This window comes from Lissotriton vulgaris, chromosome 8 (assembly GCF_964263255.1).
Source record: "Lissotriton vulgaris chromosome 8, aLisVul1.2, whole genome shotgun sequence".
NCBI classification, from domain to species: Eukaryota; Metazoa; Chordata; class Amphibia; order Caudata; family Salamandridae; genus Lissotriton; species Lissotriton vulgaris.
Genome location: NC_141696.1, coordinates 1,238,027,632 through 1,238,049,126, shown reverse-complemented (window position 1 = coordinate 1,238,049,126; position 21,495 = coordinate 1,238,027,632). Strand labels below are relative to the sequence as shown.

Genomic DNA, 21,495 nt, shown 5'->3' with positions numbered 1-21,495 from the left:
CACACGGTGTGGTTGTGGTGCGCCTGTTGTTGCTGAGGTGGCCCTGTCCACAGGGGCAGGTGGTGGTACTACTGATGGTGCTGCTGCTTGCCCTTACGTTCCTGGTTGTGGGGCAGGATGGACGTCTCCCTCGGAGTCCTCAGGATTGTCATCTATTTGCAGGGCCTCACTATCAGTGCTGGGTTCTTCAGCGCCACCTGTGATGTAAAGTGGACGTTGATTAATGACATGTATCTTGCACATGTAAGGTTGCTACATACATGCAGGCTAGCATTCCCTAACTGGCTGTAGGATTGACTCTCACTGGACAGGTCTGGCTGTATGGGGCTAGATGGAAATTGTGGTCAGACTACATGACCCACAATGCAATAGGGCTTTTCTGGTGTGCATAGGCTGCATGACTGGGGTTTCTAATGGGTAGCTCTGGGGTCATGGCCATTGTTAGGGGACAGGGTCGCAGTCGCATGGCACTTACCTTGGGATTCTTGGGTGGGTCGTGGGGAGTCCAGCCGGGTTACCCCCACGCATGCCTCGGTATTCAGGGTGTCCTCCACAAGGTCCTCCAGTGGGGTGTTGGGTGGTACAGTGGGCTCTCCTCCTCCTGTTGCGACACGCTCCCCCAGCCTCTATGCAATCCTCTCCTTGGCACGCCCTCTGAGGTCGTACCACCTCTTCTTTAAATCATCTATGGAGCGCTGGGTAACTCCCACGGAATTTACTTTGGCGCGGATGCGCATCCAAATGCGTCTTTTGTCCGCCTCAGGCACCCTCCTTGAGTCCTTCCCAAAGAGCCGGTCATGGTCTTTGCTCACTCCCTCAATTAGGTATTCCAATTCTTGCTCTGAGAATTTGATTTTTCGTTTCCTTCCTGAGGAACTGCTGCCTGCTGCTTCCTGGGACATTTTCTGCAGTGGGGTGTCTCCTGATTTTCAGCTGGAGGTGGTCTGGAGTGGAGCTCTGGACAGTGCTGCTTCCACTTCAGGCTCAGTATGCAGAATGAGGGAGGGAACTGCCTGCTTCCTGGTTGTGATGTCATCACTGTGCTCGAAATGCGACTTCCCGTTTTTGCGATCTCGCAATTGGCGAGATCTCAATTTGCGATTTCGGTAATTGCGAGATCGCAATTTCAACATGGGAAACGGACGATTCTGCAAATTTTATGCGATTTTCGCAAAATCGCAATCGGCAACTGCGGCCGAATGCAATTCGCTTTTTTTATTCGCATTTGTTCATGAATCCCATTCTGCCATTTCTAAATTGCGATTCGGTATTTCTCGCAATTTAGAAATCGCAGAATTTGTGTTTGATGAATCTGGGGGTAAGGGCTTGATTACGAGCATGGTGGTCCCCAGACCACCAGATTTAAGGGGCACGGCTGCATCCTGACCGCCCTATTATAATTTTGGCGGTCGGACCGTCATTGTCCCGCCGCAGCCGCCAGTAAACTGCTCTTCTCTGGTGGTTTTGCTGCTTGGAGGCAACAATATGCTTGGTGGGACCGATGCGGTGCCACCAAGCAGATTAGGAGCTTCCTGTCCACCATGGTTTTAACGGCTGTTCCTCCGCCATGAAAACCCTGGCAGAGAGGAAACAAAGGGGGTCCTACAGGGCCCATTTGTTCCTCTGCACCCTGGGGTGCATGCAGGGGGCACAATATGTTCTCCTGTATGTGCATGCACCCCAGTTCCTGCACAGCATGTACTTTTCAGTCCATGCCGTGAAGGAACTGTTTTTGGTGTTCCCATTGTGGTGATCTCTTTTAGAGGCACTGCCATGGGAATGCCTCAAAAAAAGCCCGCCAGACAGTAGGAAACTCCTAATCTGGCGGGTGGCTCGACCACAGGTTTGGCGGTGTGGCAGTGGGGATGACCCGGCGCTGCACTGCCAAACTCTGAATCAGGCCTGAAGTGCTGGGGCCCAAAGTTTTTGTCAGGACCCTGCGTCCAGAGCTGCAAGCATCGAGATCAGAATACTGCTCTTAAGTACACATAATGCCTCTTTCCAGGGCTTTAATTGGGCCTGATCTGCTGGGTCTCAAACTCTGCAGTAGTTGAAGATCGACTTTGAAACTGGTCCGTATCATGCTCTGTATTCATGCGCTTAAATTTATTGGCAAAAAGACTGATTGATTTATCAATAATAACTGTAAATTCCATACCTTATTCTATTTCAGCAATGCAATCCCTGTTCACATTTCACAGGTTTTACTTCATCTTGCATTTCCTATGGACTAGGGCAGTGAAGAGTAGTATGACTCATAGTAATGTATTCCTTAAAAGAACTATCTGTTTTTCAATATGTTGTGTTTCTATAGTTTGTTAAATGCAACATAGGACTCTCTTATAGCCTATACTATGTATTGAATGGCTTCCAGGTGTCTGAGTAGTTGCGGGATCGCCCCATTGGTCCCCAGCTCGAATTTCATTTTAATCCCAGGAAGGTGGTGGTGCCCGGGGCAGAGGAAGGGCATCCGCCCTCATTAATGGCTGACTTTGCACCGCGGAGGTGGCGGTTCTCAGGGGTGCAAGGGGAGGGGTGGACAGACCCACCTGTATTAAAATTCACATTTTGCCGTGGGAAGGTGGCTGTCCCCAGGGCACAGGGGTTGTGGAATAAGCAACCCTGCACTAATATTTAAATGAAGCCTTGGGGAGGTGATGGTCCCTGGGGCATAATAAGCCCCAGTAGGGGAGGCTCATGCACCCCCTCCTTTAATTGTACTATGCCCAATAACTGGCCCCAAATGTTTTTTTATGAGTTTTTGGGCCCTGCAGTGTTCCAGTGGTACTGCTCAAAAGTCCTCAGGGGACAGCGTATTTCTACCTTGCCCATTTTTCGTTTTTTATTTTAATTTATGGAAGACTCAGTTCAGCCAAGTCCTAAGATGGCTGCCAACACTTCCTGGTTGAAGTGTTGGAAGCCAATTACATTTCAGTAGCATTTCAGTAGGATTTTGGGCAACCAGATATTTATATTTCTTAAACCTAAATAGCTCTAAAACTACTGAATAGATTTACACCAAATCACAAACGCACGCTTTCTGGGCCAACATCTAGCTATCTGCCAAATTTGGTGTAATTCCATTCAGCGGTTCGAGCTGTAGTCGTGTTCAAAAAATGAAAAAACACCATAGACATAATCGGGGAAAAACTCATTTTGGGACTTCCCCCCCCCCCCCTCATGTTTCTCAGCCCCCACTTAACATGTCACCACAAAACTTTCAACACAGCAGCTGAACCAAAACAGGGAAGGTTCTTGAAAATTTCGTATAGATTTGTCTAGCAGCGCCAAAGTTATCGGCAAAACAAAAAAGCTTTTCCTATGGAAACTTTGGTCCTAACTATAAAATATATATATATATATATATATATATATATATATATATATATATATATATATATATATATATATATATATATATATATATATATATACATATATATATATATATATATATATATATATATATATATATATATAAATATATATATAAAAATGTATACATATAAATATATATATATATATATATATATATATATATATATATATTAATTTATTTTCAAGACTTTCAAAACACCCGTTCCATTTTGAAGCAGGTTCCCACACACACGCGGGTTCACTTTCAGATGGCTTTTAGTTTTATTGTAACTTAAGGTGATGTGCTTTGACCGTCTCTGCAGTCTTTTTCACAACAAATGCATGCCACCATTTTGGCCTTTTTATATCACTGAGATTGAAGTGACAGTGCAACTATTTTTAAACCGAGCATGTGATACAATGTAATATTCTTCCTTCTATAATTTGGCAGAATCAAACTGTCTATTCTTATAAGCAATATTGTCTTCCAATAAAGTGAATCCAAATAAGTGGAATACATTGTAAAATTAAAATTAAAATAAAATACATTATACTTGGTGACTATTTTCACACTTAGCAGCATATTGTCTGATTCTAAACTCTTTTCACTCCTGGAATTATTGTATCTAATTCTGTCCTAACAGCTTCTGTGACTGCCAATGTCCTACCCCACAGGGTTAAACATTGTGTGATCTGCCAAGTGGCCCCTTACTGTGCCTCTAAAGGATCTAGGGAACTCATCCCAGGGGCCACATACATTGCTGTGTCCTGGAGAGTACTCCCGGGCACAGTTTCCCTGCCTGCAAGAGCACATGCAGTGAAACAAAAATACATTCCCACCTGATGGGAGCTGCATAAATGCTCCTGCCGGGTGAGAGCATTTATTTTTTTCTCTACCCGTGCTCTTTCTGGCAGGGTAACAGAGATTGCTCCTCCTCAGTGGGAGCAAAGTCAAATACCTGCTCCCGCTGTGTGGGAGCGATGCCGGCTCCAAATGCACCCAGGTTAGGTGCATCCAGGGGAGCAAGCATGGCTGGGGGTGGCACTGAAGCTCCCCCCACAGCTCCCAATATTGTTTGTTGTGGGTGCTCTGGGTGGGCACCGGGTTACTCACATTAGGCCTCAGGAGATGGGCTCTGTAGTGGCCCGTAAAGGCTCATGCAAGGTGGGCCACATGCCCCTACCCCTAAAAAAAGACTACAGCCAAAGGGGATGGGGTCCCCGAGGCTCAGCCACTGCTAATTAATCAGGGCAGCATACCAGCTCATGGTTACTTTGCAAACCATTCCACCTCAGTTAGACCTAGCCAGATGCAAATAATTCTTGACCCTGCTCAAATGGGCACAGTCCAGCCTGAACCCCAGATCTGATCTTTCCTGAACTAGAACACAAGCAATCCAGTATAATTTTCACCCTAGATACGGCTCATTAAGCCAGGTACAGCGTGCTTCCAGTTACACAGTGCCGAAGAGAAAAGCCGAGCATGGGGATTACTGATAGCTAACTGAAGCATGCTTGTCTGAATTTGCCGACTCCCCAGCTCTCTTGAAAAAGAAAGTTTGCTAGCCATCCTTTGGAATATTTGGGCTTGGGGAAATCCAAGTCACTTGAGCTGCAGCAAATGCTAGAGTCAGAATCTAAAGGCAATGCTGTATTACAAAGAATATTTGAGTTCTATTATATGTGCCCTTGACAGACAAGCTCATAGTTCCTCAGGTGCAGGACCAGTGGCGGCTCACCCGGAACGGGGTTTGTCAGGCAGGGGGATTAAAAACAATTTTAAAATATGAACTTACTGTGTCCGCCGTGCCACTGCATGCCTCTACAGCCGCCGCACACCTCTCCTCCGTCTGCTGGAAGCACCGGAAGCACTCAGTCTTCTGGGCTCTCCCAGCCAATCACGAAGCTACAGAAGCAGCGTTGTGATTTGTCTGAGCATCATGTTTGGATGTTCAGGCAGTGCCTGGGGAAGTTGGCATGTTCTCCATGGGGCTCTGCAACACGGTAAACAACGTTTACCACAAATCTTTTTCCCCGCAGGGAATCACAATGCGGTTGTTACAACGACCACGTTGTGATTCCGTATACCATTACTTCGCAAGTCGGAACAACGACTTGTGAAGGGGGGAAGGTGTTGGATTTAAAATCCAACACCTTCCCTATTGTCCGCACAGACTGGAGATGGAATAGTAAATTATACTATTCCAACATCCAGCGATCCCCCTCCGTAAGTCATGTCAGTAAAACATCGAATCGCATAATAATGGGCTGCTAATGCTTAACGTGTGAGATGGGCTATACTCTGTTTAGAACCAACAAGGTCCGGTTATACCACCTGTTGTTAATTACTGAATTCTCAAGTAGTTATTACTAATGTTACTATGATGCACAGGTACACAGTGTCTATGATATTGCAGCCATGAAGCACAGTTACACAGTGTCAATGAATATTTCAGCCATGGTGTACAGTTTCACAGGGTCTCAGTATATTGCAGTCAGTATCAACTAAGTCTTAGTAGCACGACTAGTGTCCCCAGTGTGCAAATACCCCATAGCTGGAGTTAGGAGGCATGAAACTAGGAGGTATGACAGACCTGGAACACAACCATATTACAGAAGGGCGGTTACAGTAAAAGTGACCATGACAGAGCAGGATTTGTATCTGAGTAATCAAAAGGTGCTGTGCCCTAATCTGCACGAGGAAGTAGGCCCAGGTAAATAAGGTAACACGTTTGCCCAGTGTTTGTGTCAATATTTCAAATGCAGGCATAGGGACAAACACCAAGGGAGTGGCATGCTTTTAGTGTACCCTTTGCAGCTAACTTTTGGGAAGGGACACAACTATCCCAGAGACCTACCCAGACATCTCTCACAGGTGTGTGTAAGCATGCTGCATGGGATCACACAAGAAAGACTTGACAGTTTGAAAAAATATCCCGACTTTCACTGCTGCACTGATGTTCTGTCCTCAATGCAGACCCAAGCTTGTGACTGCACTGTTGACAGCACATTTCTTTGACTGTATGTATGTGATATTTGTATAGTGTGCACCTAGCCAAAAGGCAGCCAACGCTGTACAAGGTCATAGGCAAGCATACAGTCAATAAGTGATAGGAGAGGTAGCTGTGTTCTGGATGCAGAAGTGTACAGATACTGCATTGAGATGGTGCACAGACATAATATCGAGTCCAAAATATCAATTGGACATAATATCGAGTTTTTAATATAGACTGGACAAAATATCGACAGGACAGGATATAGATAACAAAAATATCGTTTTTAAGGTAAGTGAAGTAATATCGACTGTTAAAAATATAGATAGTTAAAATATCGAAGTATATAATATAGATAGTTAAAAATATCGATTTTTTAATAATATATAGTTTTTGACAGTGTATTTTTATGTTATAATATGTGTGAAAAGTGTGTATTTATGTTATAAATAATTTTATTTAATGAATTTTGTTTTTATAATTATTGCGTAATGTAAATCTGTAGCAGGTTGTGGGTTTATAGGGAAATAGGGTGGGAAGTAATTTCATTATAATTAATTAAATATGTAAATGTATTTATTGATAGTAATTTGTAATTAATTGTTAATTAATTTATATGTGTTAATTTAATTGTATTTGGAAAATAATTATTATTAATTGATTGATTGGTAATTATGTAAATGTTACTAATTTAATTCTGTAGCGGGTTGTGGGTTTATAGGGGAATAGGGTGGGAATTAATTTAATTATAATTAATTAAATATGTAAATTTATTTATTGATAGGTATTAGTAATTAATTGTTAATTAATTAATATGCATTAATTAATTTAATTATAATTGTTAAATAATTTCTATTAATTGATTAATTGTTTTTTATGTAAATTTTACTAATTTAATTTCTGTAGCGGGTTGTGGGTTTATAGGGGAATAGGGTGGGAAGTAATTTATTAATAATTAATTAAATAATGAAATTAATTAAAATGTATTTTTTGGGAAATAATTGTAAATTCATTTTTAAATATTAAATAATTAATTGTTAATGTTTAATTAATTTGTATTAATAGGTGATTAATTGAAATAATTATTGTTAATTAGTCATTTTTAAATATTATTTATTATATTAGATAAAATGTATATTTATTTTTAATGAATTATTAATAGATATTCATTTTAAGATTTTTGAAAAATATATGAAATATTTACTTTCCCTAATGTATTCTCTGGAGTGGGAATAGTAATTTCAACCCCTACGCTATCCAACGCTTTCCCTACTGTTGCATCCACTGGAGTGGGAATAGTAATTTTTACCCCTACGCTATCCAACGCTTTCCCTACTGTTGCACTCTTTGGAGTGGGAATAGTAATTGTAACCCCTACGCTATCCAACACTTTCCCTACTGTTGCACCCACTGGAGTGGGAATAGTCATTTTAACCCTTACGCTATCCAACGCTTTCCCTACTGTTGCACTCTTTGGAGTGGGAATAGTAATTTTAACCCCTACGCTATCCAAAACTTTCCCTACTGTTGCACCCAGTGGAGTGGGAATAGCAATTTTAACCCCTACGCTATCCAACGCTTTCCCTACTGTTGCACCCACTGGAGTGGGAATAGTAATTTTACCCCTACGCTATCCAACGCTTTCCCTACTGTTACACTCTTTGGAGTGGGAATAGTAATTTTAACCCCTACGCTATCCAACGCTTTCCCTACTGTTGCACCCGCTGGAGTGGGAATAGTAATCTTAACCCCTACGCTATCCAACACTTTCCCTACTGTTGCACCCACTGCAGTGGGAATAGTAATTCTAACCCCTACACTATCCAACGCTTTCCCTACTGTTGCACCCACTGGAGTGGGAATAGTAATTTTAACCCCTACGCTATCCAACGCTTTCCCTACTGTTGCACTCTTTGGAGTGGGAATAGTAATTTTAACCCCTACGCTATCCAACGCTTTCCCTATTGTTGCACCCACTGGAGTGGGAATAGTAATTTTTACCCCTACGCTATCCAACCCTTTCCCTACTGTTGCACTCACTGGAGTGGGAATAGTAATTTTAACCCCTACGCTATCCAAAGCTTTCCCTACTGTTGCACTCTTTGGAGTGGGAATAGTAATTTTTACCCCTACGCTATCCAACGCTTTCCTTACTGTTGCACCCACTGGAGTGGGGATAGTAATTTTAACCCCTACGCTATCCAACGCTTACCCTATACTTGCACTCTTTGGAGTGGGAATAGTAATTTTTACACTTTTGTTATTGTACGTTAATAATATTGGCTATTATTTAAATATATTTTGTTACTATATATATATGTTTTAAGAAATATGAATATTTTTTTTTAACTTTCATTAATTATTTAATTATTATAAGTTAATTTAAGTATTTTTAAGTATATTTTAGTAATTAATTTTTAATATTAATTTAATTTAACATTGTTTTTAGTAAAGTCGATATTTTTTATAACTATATTTTTGTAAACGATATTTTTAACTCAATATTTTTGTAGTTACCTGTTTGTAGATAGAAACTCGATATTTTGTCAGTCTATATTTTGTCAACGATATTCTTGATGGTCGATATTCTGTCTCTCGATATTATTTCAGTGATCCCATTGAGATTTAGGGCACATTTACAAGCCCTTTGCGACATCTTTATGACATTGTTGTGTCACTTCTGTGATGCAGCGGCGTCGTAAACAATGCACCACTATGCAACATATTTACAATGTGACGCATCTAGTGAGATGGGTCACGTTGTAAAGCCCTGCAATATGCGATTATACCTGCCTCAGGTATAATGTATGCAGGGTGGGCGTTCCATCGCAAGGAAGCCTCGTAAAAGTGACACAGTGAAATCTACAAGATTTCACAGAGTCACTTTTACGACCCCGCTGCTTCAAAACCTTACGCCTGCTTGAAGCAGGCGTAAGGAGTGACGCAGCACAATAGGTATAGGCCACCCATGAGCATTGCTGGAGTTGCGTTGCGGTGCAACACGACTCCAGCAATGCGCTGCCCTAATGACATCTGACTATCCTTGCGCCACGGTGCACCACATTGTAAATGCGACTCATCTGTGGTGGCGCAAGGGTATTCCTACATGTCGCATCTTTACTGGTGCATCCCTGCTAATATGCAGGGATGCGCCAGTCCTTGTAAATCTGCCCCTTAGTTTTCTTTAAAGAGATACATCTTCAACCTTTTCCTAAATTGGTGCAGCATTGGGGCAGTGATGATGAATACAGGAGTGTTGTTCCAGACCTTGGATGCATAGATGCAAAAGGCCTGTAGCCTTGTTTTTTTAATATATTTCTTAGTCTCCAATCTGATGGTGTCCTGCCTGTTAGTGTGCCGAGAGGGAAAACAGCCTTTAAACCGAGGTAAATACATTGCATGCATTTGCATCACATTTTTTAGCACTCATTTTGTTACCGCAATAATGCATTTCCATCACATACCAATACCACCAATTTAAGGTAAATTGAGGGGGGTGGCAGGTCTCCCCCCACAAATACATTGTTTTTAAATATAAAAACAATGAGTGGTATTGGCATGCAATGTAAATGCATAATCTCATAAAAACATGCGCGCAATAAAACGCAGGGCAAATGCATGCAATGTATTTACTAGCGCTTTACCGTTGTACAACCTGCCAAGAGGCACCAGTAATGGTGAGTTCCCCTACAAGATTAGTGGGGGTGCTGCTCAAAACGGCCTTGTAAATTATGCAGCTGGGTTTGAAGATGGTGTGGGCCAAAAGGGGGGAGCCCAAAGGAGTTACATCAGGATGTATAACATGTGATCATATTTCTACAGACCTTGGATTAGATGTGTTGAGACATGTTGGGAGCGTGTGAGTAGGGCCTGTGTGGAGTTTGGAGGCCTTAGAGCAGGACATTGCCACCATCCAGATGCAAGAGTACGGGGGCTTGACCAGCAGTTCTGAAGTTGCTTTCAGGAAGAACAATGCGGTTGTTACAACGACTGCGTTGTTACAACGCATACCATTACATCGCAAGTCGATTCTACGATTTGCTGTAGGGGGTGCGCTGGACTTAGGAATAGTATAATTTACTATTCCAACTCCAGCCTGCGCAACTGTAGGGAAGGTGTTGGAATAGTAAATTATACTATTCCTTAGTTTAGAGCGCCCCCTACAGTAAGTCGTAGAAACGACTTGCGTTGTAATGGATAGCATTGTAACAATGCGGTTGTAACGCTGCTTCCCGGTACTAAGCCATCGTTGTGTTTTTAAAAATTAATTCCTTAAGTGTAAGGTTGGGGCCCAAGGTGAATCCAAGTGACCTGGCATTCAGTAAAGGTTGAGCCTTGAAGTTGTTAAGGTTCAGGTCACTGATCCAGGTTGGTGCTATTTCTTGCTTGTTGTCCTTGGCAAATAACTGAAATTATGCTTTGGTGGGTTTGAGCTTCAAGTAGATGCTGAACAACTGGTCACTTTGAGGTGCAGGCAGTGTTTCAGGGACTAGATGTCTGGCGCACTGTCCTGTTCTGCTGTACCAGCAGCCAAGCAACTACTCACAATATTAGTGTAGCACAGCCTCAAGAACATAGCTGTATTACAATTGATCCGAGGGTTCACTATTTTCCCTGCACTGTGGATTCTAATTTTGTAAGGCATTTTGCTCTCCATGTGGTTCTGGATTATATGATGTTTTGTAAAATCTGACTTTTCTGTCTTTTCTCTTTCTGCAGCACTCCCGGCTACATCTTTGGGAAGCGCATCATGCTCTTCTTATACTTGATGGCTCTGGCAGGAATACTGAACTATTTTCTTGTTCATTTGTTTGGAAGCAACTTTGAAGCCTACATAAAAGTGATCAGCAGCACCATCTCACCGCTCCTTATCATTGCTTAGTTATGAGGAAGTGATCCAGCTCAGCTCTTACTACCGGGAGGACTGAGACTGGAGAGTGACAGTATAACGATGACACATCCTGTAATTTCCGGAAATGTTTGTGACAGCTAGATTCTGCAGGCATCTAGATGAGGTCATTAATGCCAACATTGTTAATGCCAGTGAGTCACTTTTTAACTGAATAAGGAAAGGATTGTTTTCCCTGATCATGCCACTGGCTTTCTGTAAAGTAGAGGCCTTTATAATTTAATAGACGGCCATGCTTAGTCAAATTGAGTTGTTTTAAGAAAATGTTTTTATACAGTATGTCCTTCAGTCATTTTGATGCAGCTTTATGTCGTCAACGCTGCTTCTAAAATGACCATTTTATGTTTCCTCTGCTGCTACAGCTGAGAGCATGTGCGTTATTACATTATTTGCAGCATGTGTTGAGGTATGGATTATTGATTCAAGCTTAAATAAACGGTGATTAGAGTGGCCTGTTGATAAATACCGTTATTTATTCAGTTGTCGCATTTTAGACGGCGTTTCCTTTTCCGTTTCCTAACGGCCAGGGCGGTCGTCCTCGAATCTGGGGAACTGGGTTCGAGTCTCAGCAACGGCTCTGAACATCATGTGATTCTGGGCAAACCACTTAATCTCCCCGTGCCTAACAAAAAAATGAATGTGTCCTCATGTAACGCAACTGGTGCTATGTAAAGCGCTCTGATACCTGATTCGGGTCAAGTTCGCGCTATAAAAAATCTTTAACCCCTCCCCTGCTGATGAAGGAACCGCTCCGTCATCAGCCGCGGTGGCGCTGTGCTGATGACGGAGAGGTTCCGTCATGGCCCGCCCGACGCACCTGCGTGGCGCGGATTCCGCGCCTGCGCTGGGCGTTCTATTGAGCGGGCGGGGCCATGACGGAACCGCTCCGTCATAAGCACAGCGCATACGACGCTGGTGACGGAGCGGTTCAGTCACCAGCATGCGCCCGCCACTCAGCCGCCCTCCCCCCTTAGCACTGCGGCGGAATAGCCGCCGCAGTGAAGGGGTTAAAAAAAAGTCTTCTGATAACATCACACAAACAAGACTCCAGTGTTGTCTTGGTGAAGGAAACTAAGGGGCATATTTATAATGCCCATGCAGCACATTAACCCCGCCAGAGCATCACTTCTGTAGCACACATAGAAGGAGGAAAACGCCATCAATATTAGTTTATGTGCAGGAAGTTGTCCCTTCCTGAACATAAACAATCATCCCTGCAATGCAGGCACCCTTGCACCATAGTACAAGGGTGCCTGCATTGACAGCCAGTTTTGCGCCAGCTCTTGGCAGTCCAGTCAAGCAGTAGACCATTAGATGCAACAGAGTAATTTGAAACAAATGTCCTCTAAAATGGAGATCCTGACAAAAATATAGCCTTACCATCATGTGGCATCAGGAGATCAGACCACGCCCACCCAAATATAACAGTTCAGAAATACGGAGTGATCATAGATTCCATCACCTCAATTACAGTTACAGCTGCAGGTGCGGTTTAACTAGTAATCGCATTTGCAGAGTGGTGGAGAAAGGGGGCTGGGCCTCCGACAAGCTCTCAGGAATCTTACTGTGTAGGACACACAGGCGGTACCAGGAGTGCTTCTTAGCAATCCTGCTGTGTGGGACTTACTGGAGGTAACATAAGGGTAGCTGGGCCTCAAGGACGTCCTTTAGGGCCAACTACCCTTCCTGTTACCTCCAGTAAGTCTCACACAGCATGTTTGCTGAGATGTTGTCAGAGGCCACGCCCCTTTGTCCACCACTGTGCAAACTCACCCCCTGGCGCGCTACTAGTAGGATGATGAAGTCCCCTTGCCTCCAGAAGATCCTTGGGGGATAACTACCTCTCCTGTTAACTCCAGTAAGTCCCACACAGTGGGTTTACTGAGAGGGGTTCTGTGGCAACGCCCCCTTTCTCCACCACTCTGCAAACGCGTCTCCTGACGCACTACTAGTTGGGGGAGAAAGTCCCCTTAGCTCTTGAGGGTCCTTCGGGGCCAACTACCCATCATGCGCCTCCAGTAAGACCCACACAACCGGATGTTGTCATAAGCCACGACCCCTTTCTCTACTACTCTGCAAACGCCTCCTGATGCACTTCTGGTTGCGGGAAATAGTCCACTTCAATTCTGAGGAGTAGAGTGGAATTATTTCCCCAACCATATATATATATATATATATATATATATATATATATATATATATATATATATATATATATATATATATATATATATATATATATATATATATATATATATATATATATATATATATATATATATATATATATATATATATACATTGAAGAAGCCTGGATTTGCACAAGGAATTTTTCCAATGCACTTCGTGCCTGAGGTAACACCTTTGAGAGGCGAACTACAGCTGTTTAGAAACTCTGTGGTAGCGAGACTTTACTTTGATACACTGTGACCGGGTATTGGAACTGTCCGTTTAAAGCAAGTGTTGCACTCGGCACACAGTGAAACATTGTGCAGTTTTGCCAAAATCGACATTGAGAACCAGTAAGGAATGAAATGGGCAGTTATAAGGCATTTTGGGAATTGTACTCCCGAATTTTCGAGTAAGAACTAATGAAATATGCTACGAAAAATGCATTTGATATTAGACACCATTTGGGGGTTAAAAGGTAACCTGAGACAAGACTTTGTACTTACCTTCGCTACATTACTGAAAAATTTTAAATGGTGATAATTATGAACCAAAAACTGTTAACTTACTGCCCCTTTAAACTGGATGTATTGACGGTTGTCCTTTCTCTTTTTTTTAAAATATTTTTTATTGGTTCACGACAAAATACATCATACAGCTATATCATAAATCATAAATACATCATGATACAGAAGAGAATAACATAATTCATATATAATTTGAAAGATAAACATTTTCAATCTTCATAATAATCAGAAAAGACCCCCCAGATTTTCCGTCCCATTTTTTCCCTTCTCCTAGACCCGGAAACTGAAAAAAGACCCCACTCTAATTTATACAGTTTATACAATCGTGCTCGCCACTGCTGAAATAGTGGCGGTTTTTCCTGAAGCCACTCTGTAGCTATACATAACCGTGCTACAGTCATGGTAAAAAAAATAAAGTCGCGAAAACGATAAAGTCCATCAACCCGATTATCATTGGGAATCTTCCCCAGCACCAACATAGAAGGAGTAATCGTTACACAAACATTAAGCACTAAGGACAAAAACTTTTCAATATCTTGTATGAACACTGTTAAAATAGGGCAGGAAAAGAAAATATGTAAACTGTCTGCATTATCAGCCTTACAGCGAAAACATTTTCCATCAAAACTCCTCCCCATTTTGACATTCGTAATGGTGTATAATATAAATCAGATAAGGTTTTGAAAAACTGAGCTTTTAAATTGGCTGACATCAAAACTTCTTTAGAAAACGAAATCAAATTTTCCACATCAACCTCATTATCTCCCAATAAATCCACCCATTTTGCCCTTATTCTCTCCAATATTTACAACAAGGGGTGGTGAGGGACAGAGTCTCTGAATTAAGCAGAAAGCTCTCACCCAGTCAAGAGATCAGGGCTAGATCCAACACCGTTTTTTAGCTCACTGCACCATCCCAGTTTCAGAACCTGGCTGTATGCAAATTAGTCTGTTCCTGTCCCAGTGCATGATGGGAACAGGGCAAACCAAACTACAAAAGCCAATTCTTACACTGGGAAGGAAACAAGCTCCCGGGGACCGGTTTCTGGCATTACAGCCGTCTTCGGCCCGGTTTGCTTGAATCCTGATGGTGCAATGAGCAAGGGTCTCACATCTGAGAATACCCTTCCACGCTTAGGGTGGACAAAAATATTTACAACAAGGGGTGGTGAGGGACAGAGTCTCTGAATTAAGCAGAAAGCTCTCACCCAGTCAAGAGATCAGGGCTAGATCCAACACCGTTTTTTAGCTCACTGCACCATCCCAGTTTCAGAACCTGGCTGTATGCAAATTAGTCTGTTCCTGTCCCAGTGCATGATGGGAACAGGGCAAACCAAACTACAAAAGCCAATTCTTACACTGGGAAGGAAACAAGCTCCCGGGGACCGGTTTCTGGCATTACAGCCGTCTTCGGCCCGGTTTGCTTGAATCCTGATGGTGCAATGAGCAAGGGTCTCACATCTGAGAATACCCTTCCACGCTTAGGGTGGACAAAAATATTTACAACAAGGGGTGGTGAGGGACAGAGTCTCTGAATTAAGCAGAAAGCTCTCACCCAGTCAAGAGATCAGGGCTAGATCCAACACCGTTTTTTAGCTCACTGCACCATCCCAGTTTCAGAACCTGGCTGTATGCAAATTAGTCTGTTCCTGTCCCAGTGCATGATGGGAACAGGGCAAACCAAACTACAAAAGCCAATTCTTACACTGGGAAGGAAACAAGCTCCCGGGGACCGGTTTCTGGCATTACAGCCGTCTTCGGCCCGGTTTGCTTGAATCCTGATGGTGCAATGAGCAAGGGTCTCACATCTGAGAATACCCTTCCACGCTTAGGGTGGACAAAAATATTTACAACAAGGGGTGGTGAGGGACAGAGTCTCTGAATTAAGCAGAAAGCTCTCACCCAGTCAAGAGATCAGGGCTAGATCCAACACCGTTTTTTAACTCAGACACTCTGTTCATCACCACCCCCTTTTCTAAATCGTTTTTGGCCACTATAGGTGTGGCAGGGTATACTCAGACATGAGTCCCTTTCTCACTGCTCCATCAGGATTCAAGCAAGCCGGGCCGAAGAAGGCTGAAATGCCAGAAACCGGTCCCCGGTAGCTTGTCTCCTTTCTGGTGAAGAATTGGCTTGGTAGTTTAGTCTGCCCTGTTCCCATGATGCACTGGGCCAGGGACAGACTGATTTGCATATAGCCAGGTTCTGAGCTGGGATGGGGCAGTGAGATAAATAACGGTGATGGATCAAGCCCTGATCTTTGGACTGGGTAAGAGTGGTCTGTTTAACTCAGACACTCTGTTCATCACCACCCCCTTTTCTAAATCCTTATTCTCTCCAAATCATCACGTTTCTCCTCCATAAGCATTCGGTAGAGAATTCCAATCTTCACCTGTCGCGCAATTCCCTCTACTACTTGGTGCTTTTTCAAACTTAATTTATGTCTTGTGAGGAAATCCCTTATTTGTAAAAATTTGAAAAAATAACTTCTGGGTAAGCCAAACTCTTCACTCAATTCAACAAATTATTTACATTTACCATCCACCGAAAAAAAATCCCCCAAACAAGTCACCCCCTTTTTTTGCCATTTCAAAGCTATACCATCCGAAAATATTATAGGCAATAATCTTGATGTGAAAAGGGAGTATAATACGCCAACTTTCCCATACCTATAGTACGAGTCAGCCATTTCCAGGTCTTATGAGCTCCAATCAATACCTTAAATCGGGTCCTTTTGTAATAGTTAGCATCTATTTCATTGAAAAAACTTTGTTTCACATGTACTCCCATCAAAACCTCAAATATAGAAGGGTGATTATATGAAAGTTCCGTAGATTCCCCTATTGTCAACACTCTCATTCTTAACAAAAAACAGACTATGTAATAAAGAAAAAAATCAGGTACTCCTAGCCCTCCCCTTTCAGGAGGGAAGGTCAAATATTTCATAGCTCGTCTAGGTTTTCCGGGGCTTCAAATGAATTTCCCACATAGTGATTGTAAGGCCTGTAACTTGGGTTTTGGAAATTCCAAAGGAATTGAACGGAATAAGTAGAGCACTTTAGGTAAAACATTCATTTTTATAACGTTGGTCCGTCCAATAATGGTCCAATATAAACGATCCCATCTCTCAAGAGAAGCCTTAATTTTATCGTATACATTGCTCCAATTTACATCAACCAATTCAGACATATTTGTTTTAATCCGTATCCCCAGGTACATAGCCTCCCCCACCACTCTCTCATCCTCCCAAGTTATGGCTTCTGAACAAGACGGTTGTCCTTTCTCAATGTCTTAGGAGTTACGTTATATTTGAAATTAATCGACACCCACGGAGAACACAACAAGCGGCATATGAATAAGAGTCGCAGGACTCAAAACGCGTCATGCCTGTTGTTCTGCAAATAAAGAATCTTATCAAGCACTGTTGGTGTGGCCCGTATTGCGTTTCTGAAGAAGCGCATTTCCTCTTTGGATATATACATATATCTATCTATCTATCTATCTATCTATCTATCTATCTATCTATCTATCTATCTATCTATCTATCTATCTACCTATCTATATATATATATATATATATATATATATATATATATATATATATATATATATATATATATATATATATATATATATATATATTTATGTATATATTCACTGAAAAAATCATAGGTTTCACACATGTTGTAGTTAGCTGGACATTTCACTCATACAAAACCATTGAAATTCCCCCGTTATAGTTAGTTCAGCTAACTATAACTCATGCGCCTGCAATGCACTGCTGATGACGTCACATACTACATCACTCATGCCATGGTCAGTGACATCACTGATGACATCACTGATGACATCCCAAATGACATCACTGATGACATCACTGATGACATCATCCAGTGAATGTGTGTTTTTCTGAAATTTAAATATGTTTTATATATGTATATCTCAAGGTCGATGGAAGAATAAATGGGTATATAAGTGTCTAAATGGATGATTTTTTTGTAAAATTAATTGTATAACTGACTGATTAATTGTATCTTAGTGAATACATGGGTTAGTGAGTAATGTTTAAATATGTAAATATCTGTATCAGTCTCACATTTTTTGAATAAGTGGCTACATGGGTTGGTGAGTAGCTACATGAGTGTATATATAGGTTATTAGTTGGTTTTTTGAGTATCAGTATGAGTTTCTGAGTGTCTATATGGTTTGGTGGGGGATATTACTTAGCGCATAGATGCATGAATGAGTGACTCACTGTTTGTATGTGTTTTGAAGACAGCATGTGTGCAGGACTGTATGGGTGGATGAGTGTGTGTATAGGTGTGTTAGTGGGTGAATGACTGTCTCAATACTGTCTTTATGACTAAGTACATATGTTTTCAAACTACTATAAGTGAGTATTGGTGTATATAAGTGAGTATATATGAGAGTGAGAGATTGGAAGAGTTCCTGTTTAACTAAGTATGTGTTTCTATAAGTGATTGTTTAAGAGAGTAAGTATGTGTACATTTCTGTACAAATAAGTGTAGTGGTGTGTGTATAGCTATATATGCAAGCAAATGGATGTTTGAAAGTTTATTTGCATGTGTAAGTATGTGTGTGAGTAACTCTATGTGTGAGTGTAGGTGTGTAACAGGAGGTATAGGTGTATGAGTACATATGATGAGTGAATACATGTATGAGTGACTATATAGAACTGTTGGAGAATTAATGGATGTGTATGTAGATTTTGGAATTACTGAATAGGTTGTTTTAACTAGTATTGATATCTCCATTGTTTTGAAAATGTTAGTTTCTATTTTTGAATGTGTATATCAAAACTTGTTTTAGGGTAAGAGGAGGTGTGCCACTCTTTCACAAGGATGATGTCATCAGTGATGTCATTTGAGATGTCATGATGTCATGAGTGATGTCACTGACCATGTCATGAGTGATGTATGTGACGTAATCAGCAGTGCATTGCGGGCGCGCGAGTTATAGTTAGCTGAACTAACTATAACAGGGGAATTTCAATGGTTTTGTATGAGTGAAATGTCCAGCTAAGTACAACATGTGTGAAACCTATCGTTTTTTCAGTGAATTTACAAGGTTTTTTAAAAGCTAATTCTTAACTATAACGTGTGTGAAACCTATGTTTTTTTCAGTGAATTTGCAAGGTTTTTGAAATGCTAATTCCTAACTACAACGTGGCTCAAACCTATGGTTCTTTCCAGTGAATTTCAAAGATTTTGTAAATGATAATTTTTAAATGTATTAATTATTATATTTCTTTCTTTTTATACTAATTTCCTACATTTTTATTACAAATACTTATATATTTTTTTAAAGTTATATTTCATATTTTCTTTTTTTTAATTTTATTTTTTATTAAGAACCAGTATCAGCATAAGATAATACACATAGCATGAAAAACATTGAATAAAGTATATACATTTGGATTCAGTAAGAAAATAACATAATGCGAGCAGTAACAGTTATGATATGCAGGAGTGAAAAGAAAAGCAGAAAACGAAAGGGGAGATGTATTAACGGAGATTACAAAAATCAATAGCATATGTACACAAAATCACGTTTAGCTCAACCAATTCCACTAGGAAATAAACCTTCTTTCCAAGTAGAAATTGGGCGCCAAAGTTCTTTGCCGCGAAGTTTTGTTTTAATTCCCCTGGTGGCAAATACTGCAGATTCAGAATTAAAGACGGGAAGAAAGCGAGCTAACCACATTTGGAAGCTAGGGGGAAGACTATCCTTCCAGCGCGCAGATAAGATTAATCTCAGTACAGCTGTACCTATAAATAATAATCTTTGTTCCGATTTAGTTAAATTTAGCGAGCTATCATATCCCAAAACATATAGGGTGTCAGATTCAGGAAGTTTATGATGAAATACTTTCTCCCAAAATGAAGCAATCATATTTTTTATAAGAAGAAGTTCGGGACAGCTGCTGAACATATGGACTAACGTCGCTGGGCCTTGTGAGCAACGTGGGCATAAGTCAGTTTCCCTTTTACCCCAAACGAATAATTTGGCCGAGGTAAAATATAAATCATAAATTGTTTTATACAATTGTGCCCTTAAATTGCTAGCCACAAACAGATTATTACTCATATTGAGTACTTTATCTATATCTGTAATCGGGGTTATTTAATTTTACCACCCATTTAGTTTCTGTTTTCTTGATATCATCCTTAATATTTGTTAGGAGAATATCGTAGAATGTTCCTATCCTAGTTTTTGCAATATTACATGCTTCAATTAGGTCGTTTTTCTGGAGACTGATTATGTCCCTTTTTTCTTTTAATTTTGCATGTAATTGAGCAAATTTGAGAAAGTCCCCTTCTGAAAGACCAAATTTTATTTTTAAATCTTGAAATGTAGTAAGTGGGCCATTTACCCAAACATCTTTAACTGTTCTTATGCCCAGTCTTTGCCATTTCTTGGCCGTATGATCAAAATCGAGACCAGAGGTAATGGTCGATTGAAGTAGGGGCGTATATCGGTTAATTTTGCCAATCTGTGTATGTTTAAGTATCTGATTCCAGATTAGGCAGGCGCTTTTAGTGATTTCACCCTTAAGTTGTTTATAATGGGCGTTTTCAGTTTTTCTTAATAAAAAGCCATTGGCTTCCTGCCCAAGTACCAGTTCATAGATTGTAGGAATAGTGGTGTTAGTAATATCAGAGACAGAGGGTGTTTCTAGAATCATTGGTTTTAAATGTTTTAAAAAAGCTGCCCAATGATACAGGATAATATTCGGTGCTGTAAGCCCACCTCTGTTGAACGGAATGGATAAGTAGGACAGTGAGCGCCTGATTTTCCCATGTTGCCATACAAATTTAGAAATGAGCTTATTGATTAACTTAATTATCTTAGGATCTACAATTAAAGGGATTGAACGAAAAAGATATAGGCATCTCGGTAGTATATTCGTTTTTAAATAATTTACCCTACCAATAATGGAAAGATGTAATCCATTTTCCCTGTCCAGGTCTGTCTTAATCTTATCTACAAGTGGATCAAAGTTGTTTTTAACTAAAGTCTTAATACCAGTAGATAAAATCACACCGAGATACACTGCAGTTTTTGCTCTTCTTGTATCTAGGCATACAGTGTTGTCTGTGCACAGTACAATAGTCTTTCCCCTGTTCAGAGAATAACCCGAGTAGTTGCCATATTGCAGAGAAAGCTGTTCAATTTTGTGTAGCGCTTCTATCGGGTGAGTTGTTAATACCGCGATGTCATCAGCGTATGCCAAAACCTTAGTTTCATAATGATTACATAAGATTGGCTTTATATTATTATTTATATATACTAATACTTTTAAGAAGAGGGGATTAATATAAAGGGCGAAAAGTAAAGGTGAACAAGGACAACCTTGTCTTGTGCCTCTTGTTATGTTAATAAAACCAGATTCCAAACCTAATATTGAAATTTTTGCTTTAGGTTGATGATACATGGATTTTATAGACTTAAGAAATTTGGGGCCGAAATTAAGACGTGCCATGGCAACCCACAAAAAGTTCCATGAAACACGATCAAAG

General features: G+C 40.9%; 1 protein-coding gene across 1 annotated transcript in view; it reads left to right on the top strand.

The window, feature by feature from the left end:
- Positions 1–11,709, top strand: part of ALOX5AP (arachidonate 5-lipoxygenase activating protein) — a 168,003-nt gene extending 156,294 nt beyond the window's left edge. Inside the window, exon 5 of the mRNA XM_086935142.1 lies at positions 11,070–11,709. Coding sequence (XP_086791268.1) covers positions 11,070–11,232 — 163 coding nt within the window. The 3' untranslated portion in view covers positions 11,233–11,709. The remainder of the gene's footprint in view (positions 1–11,069) is intronic.
- Positions 11,710–21,495: the final 9,786 nt, after the last annotated feature.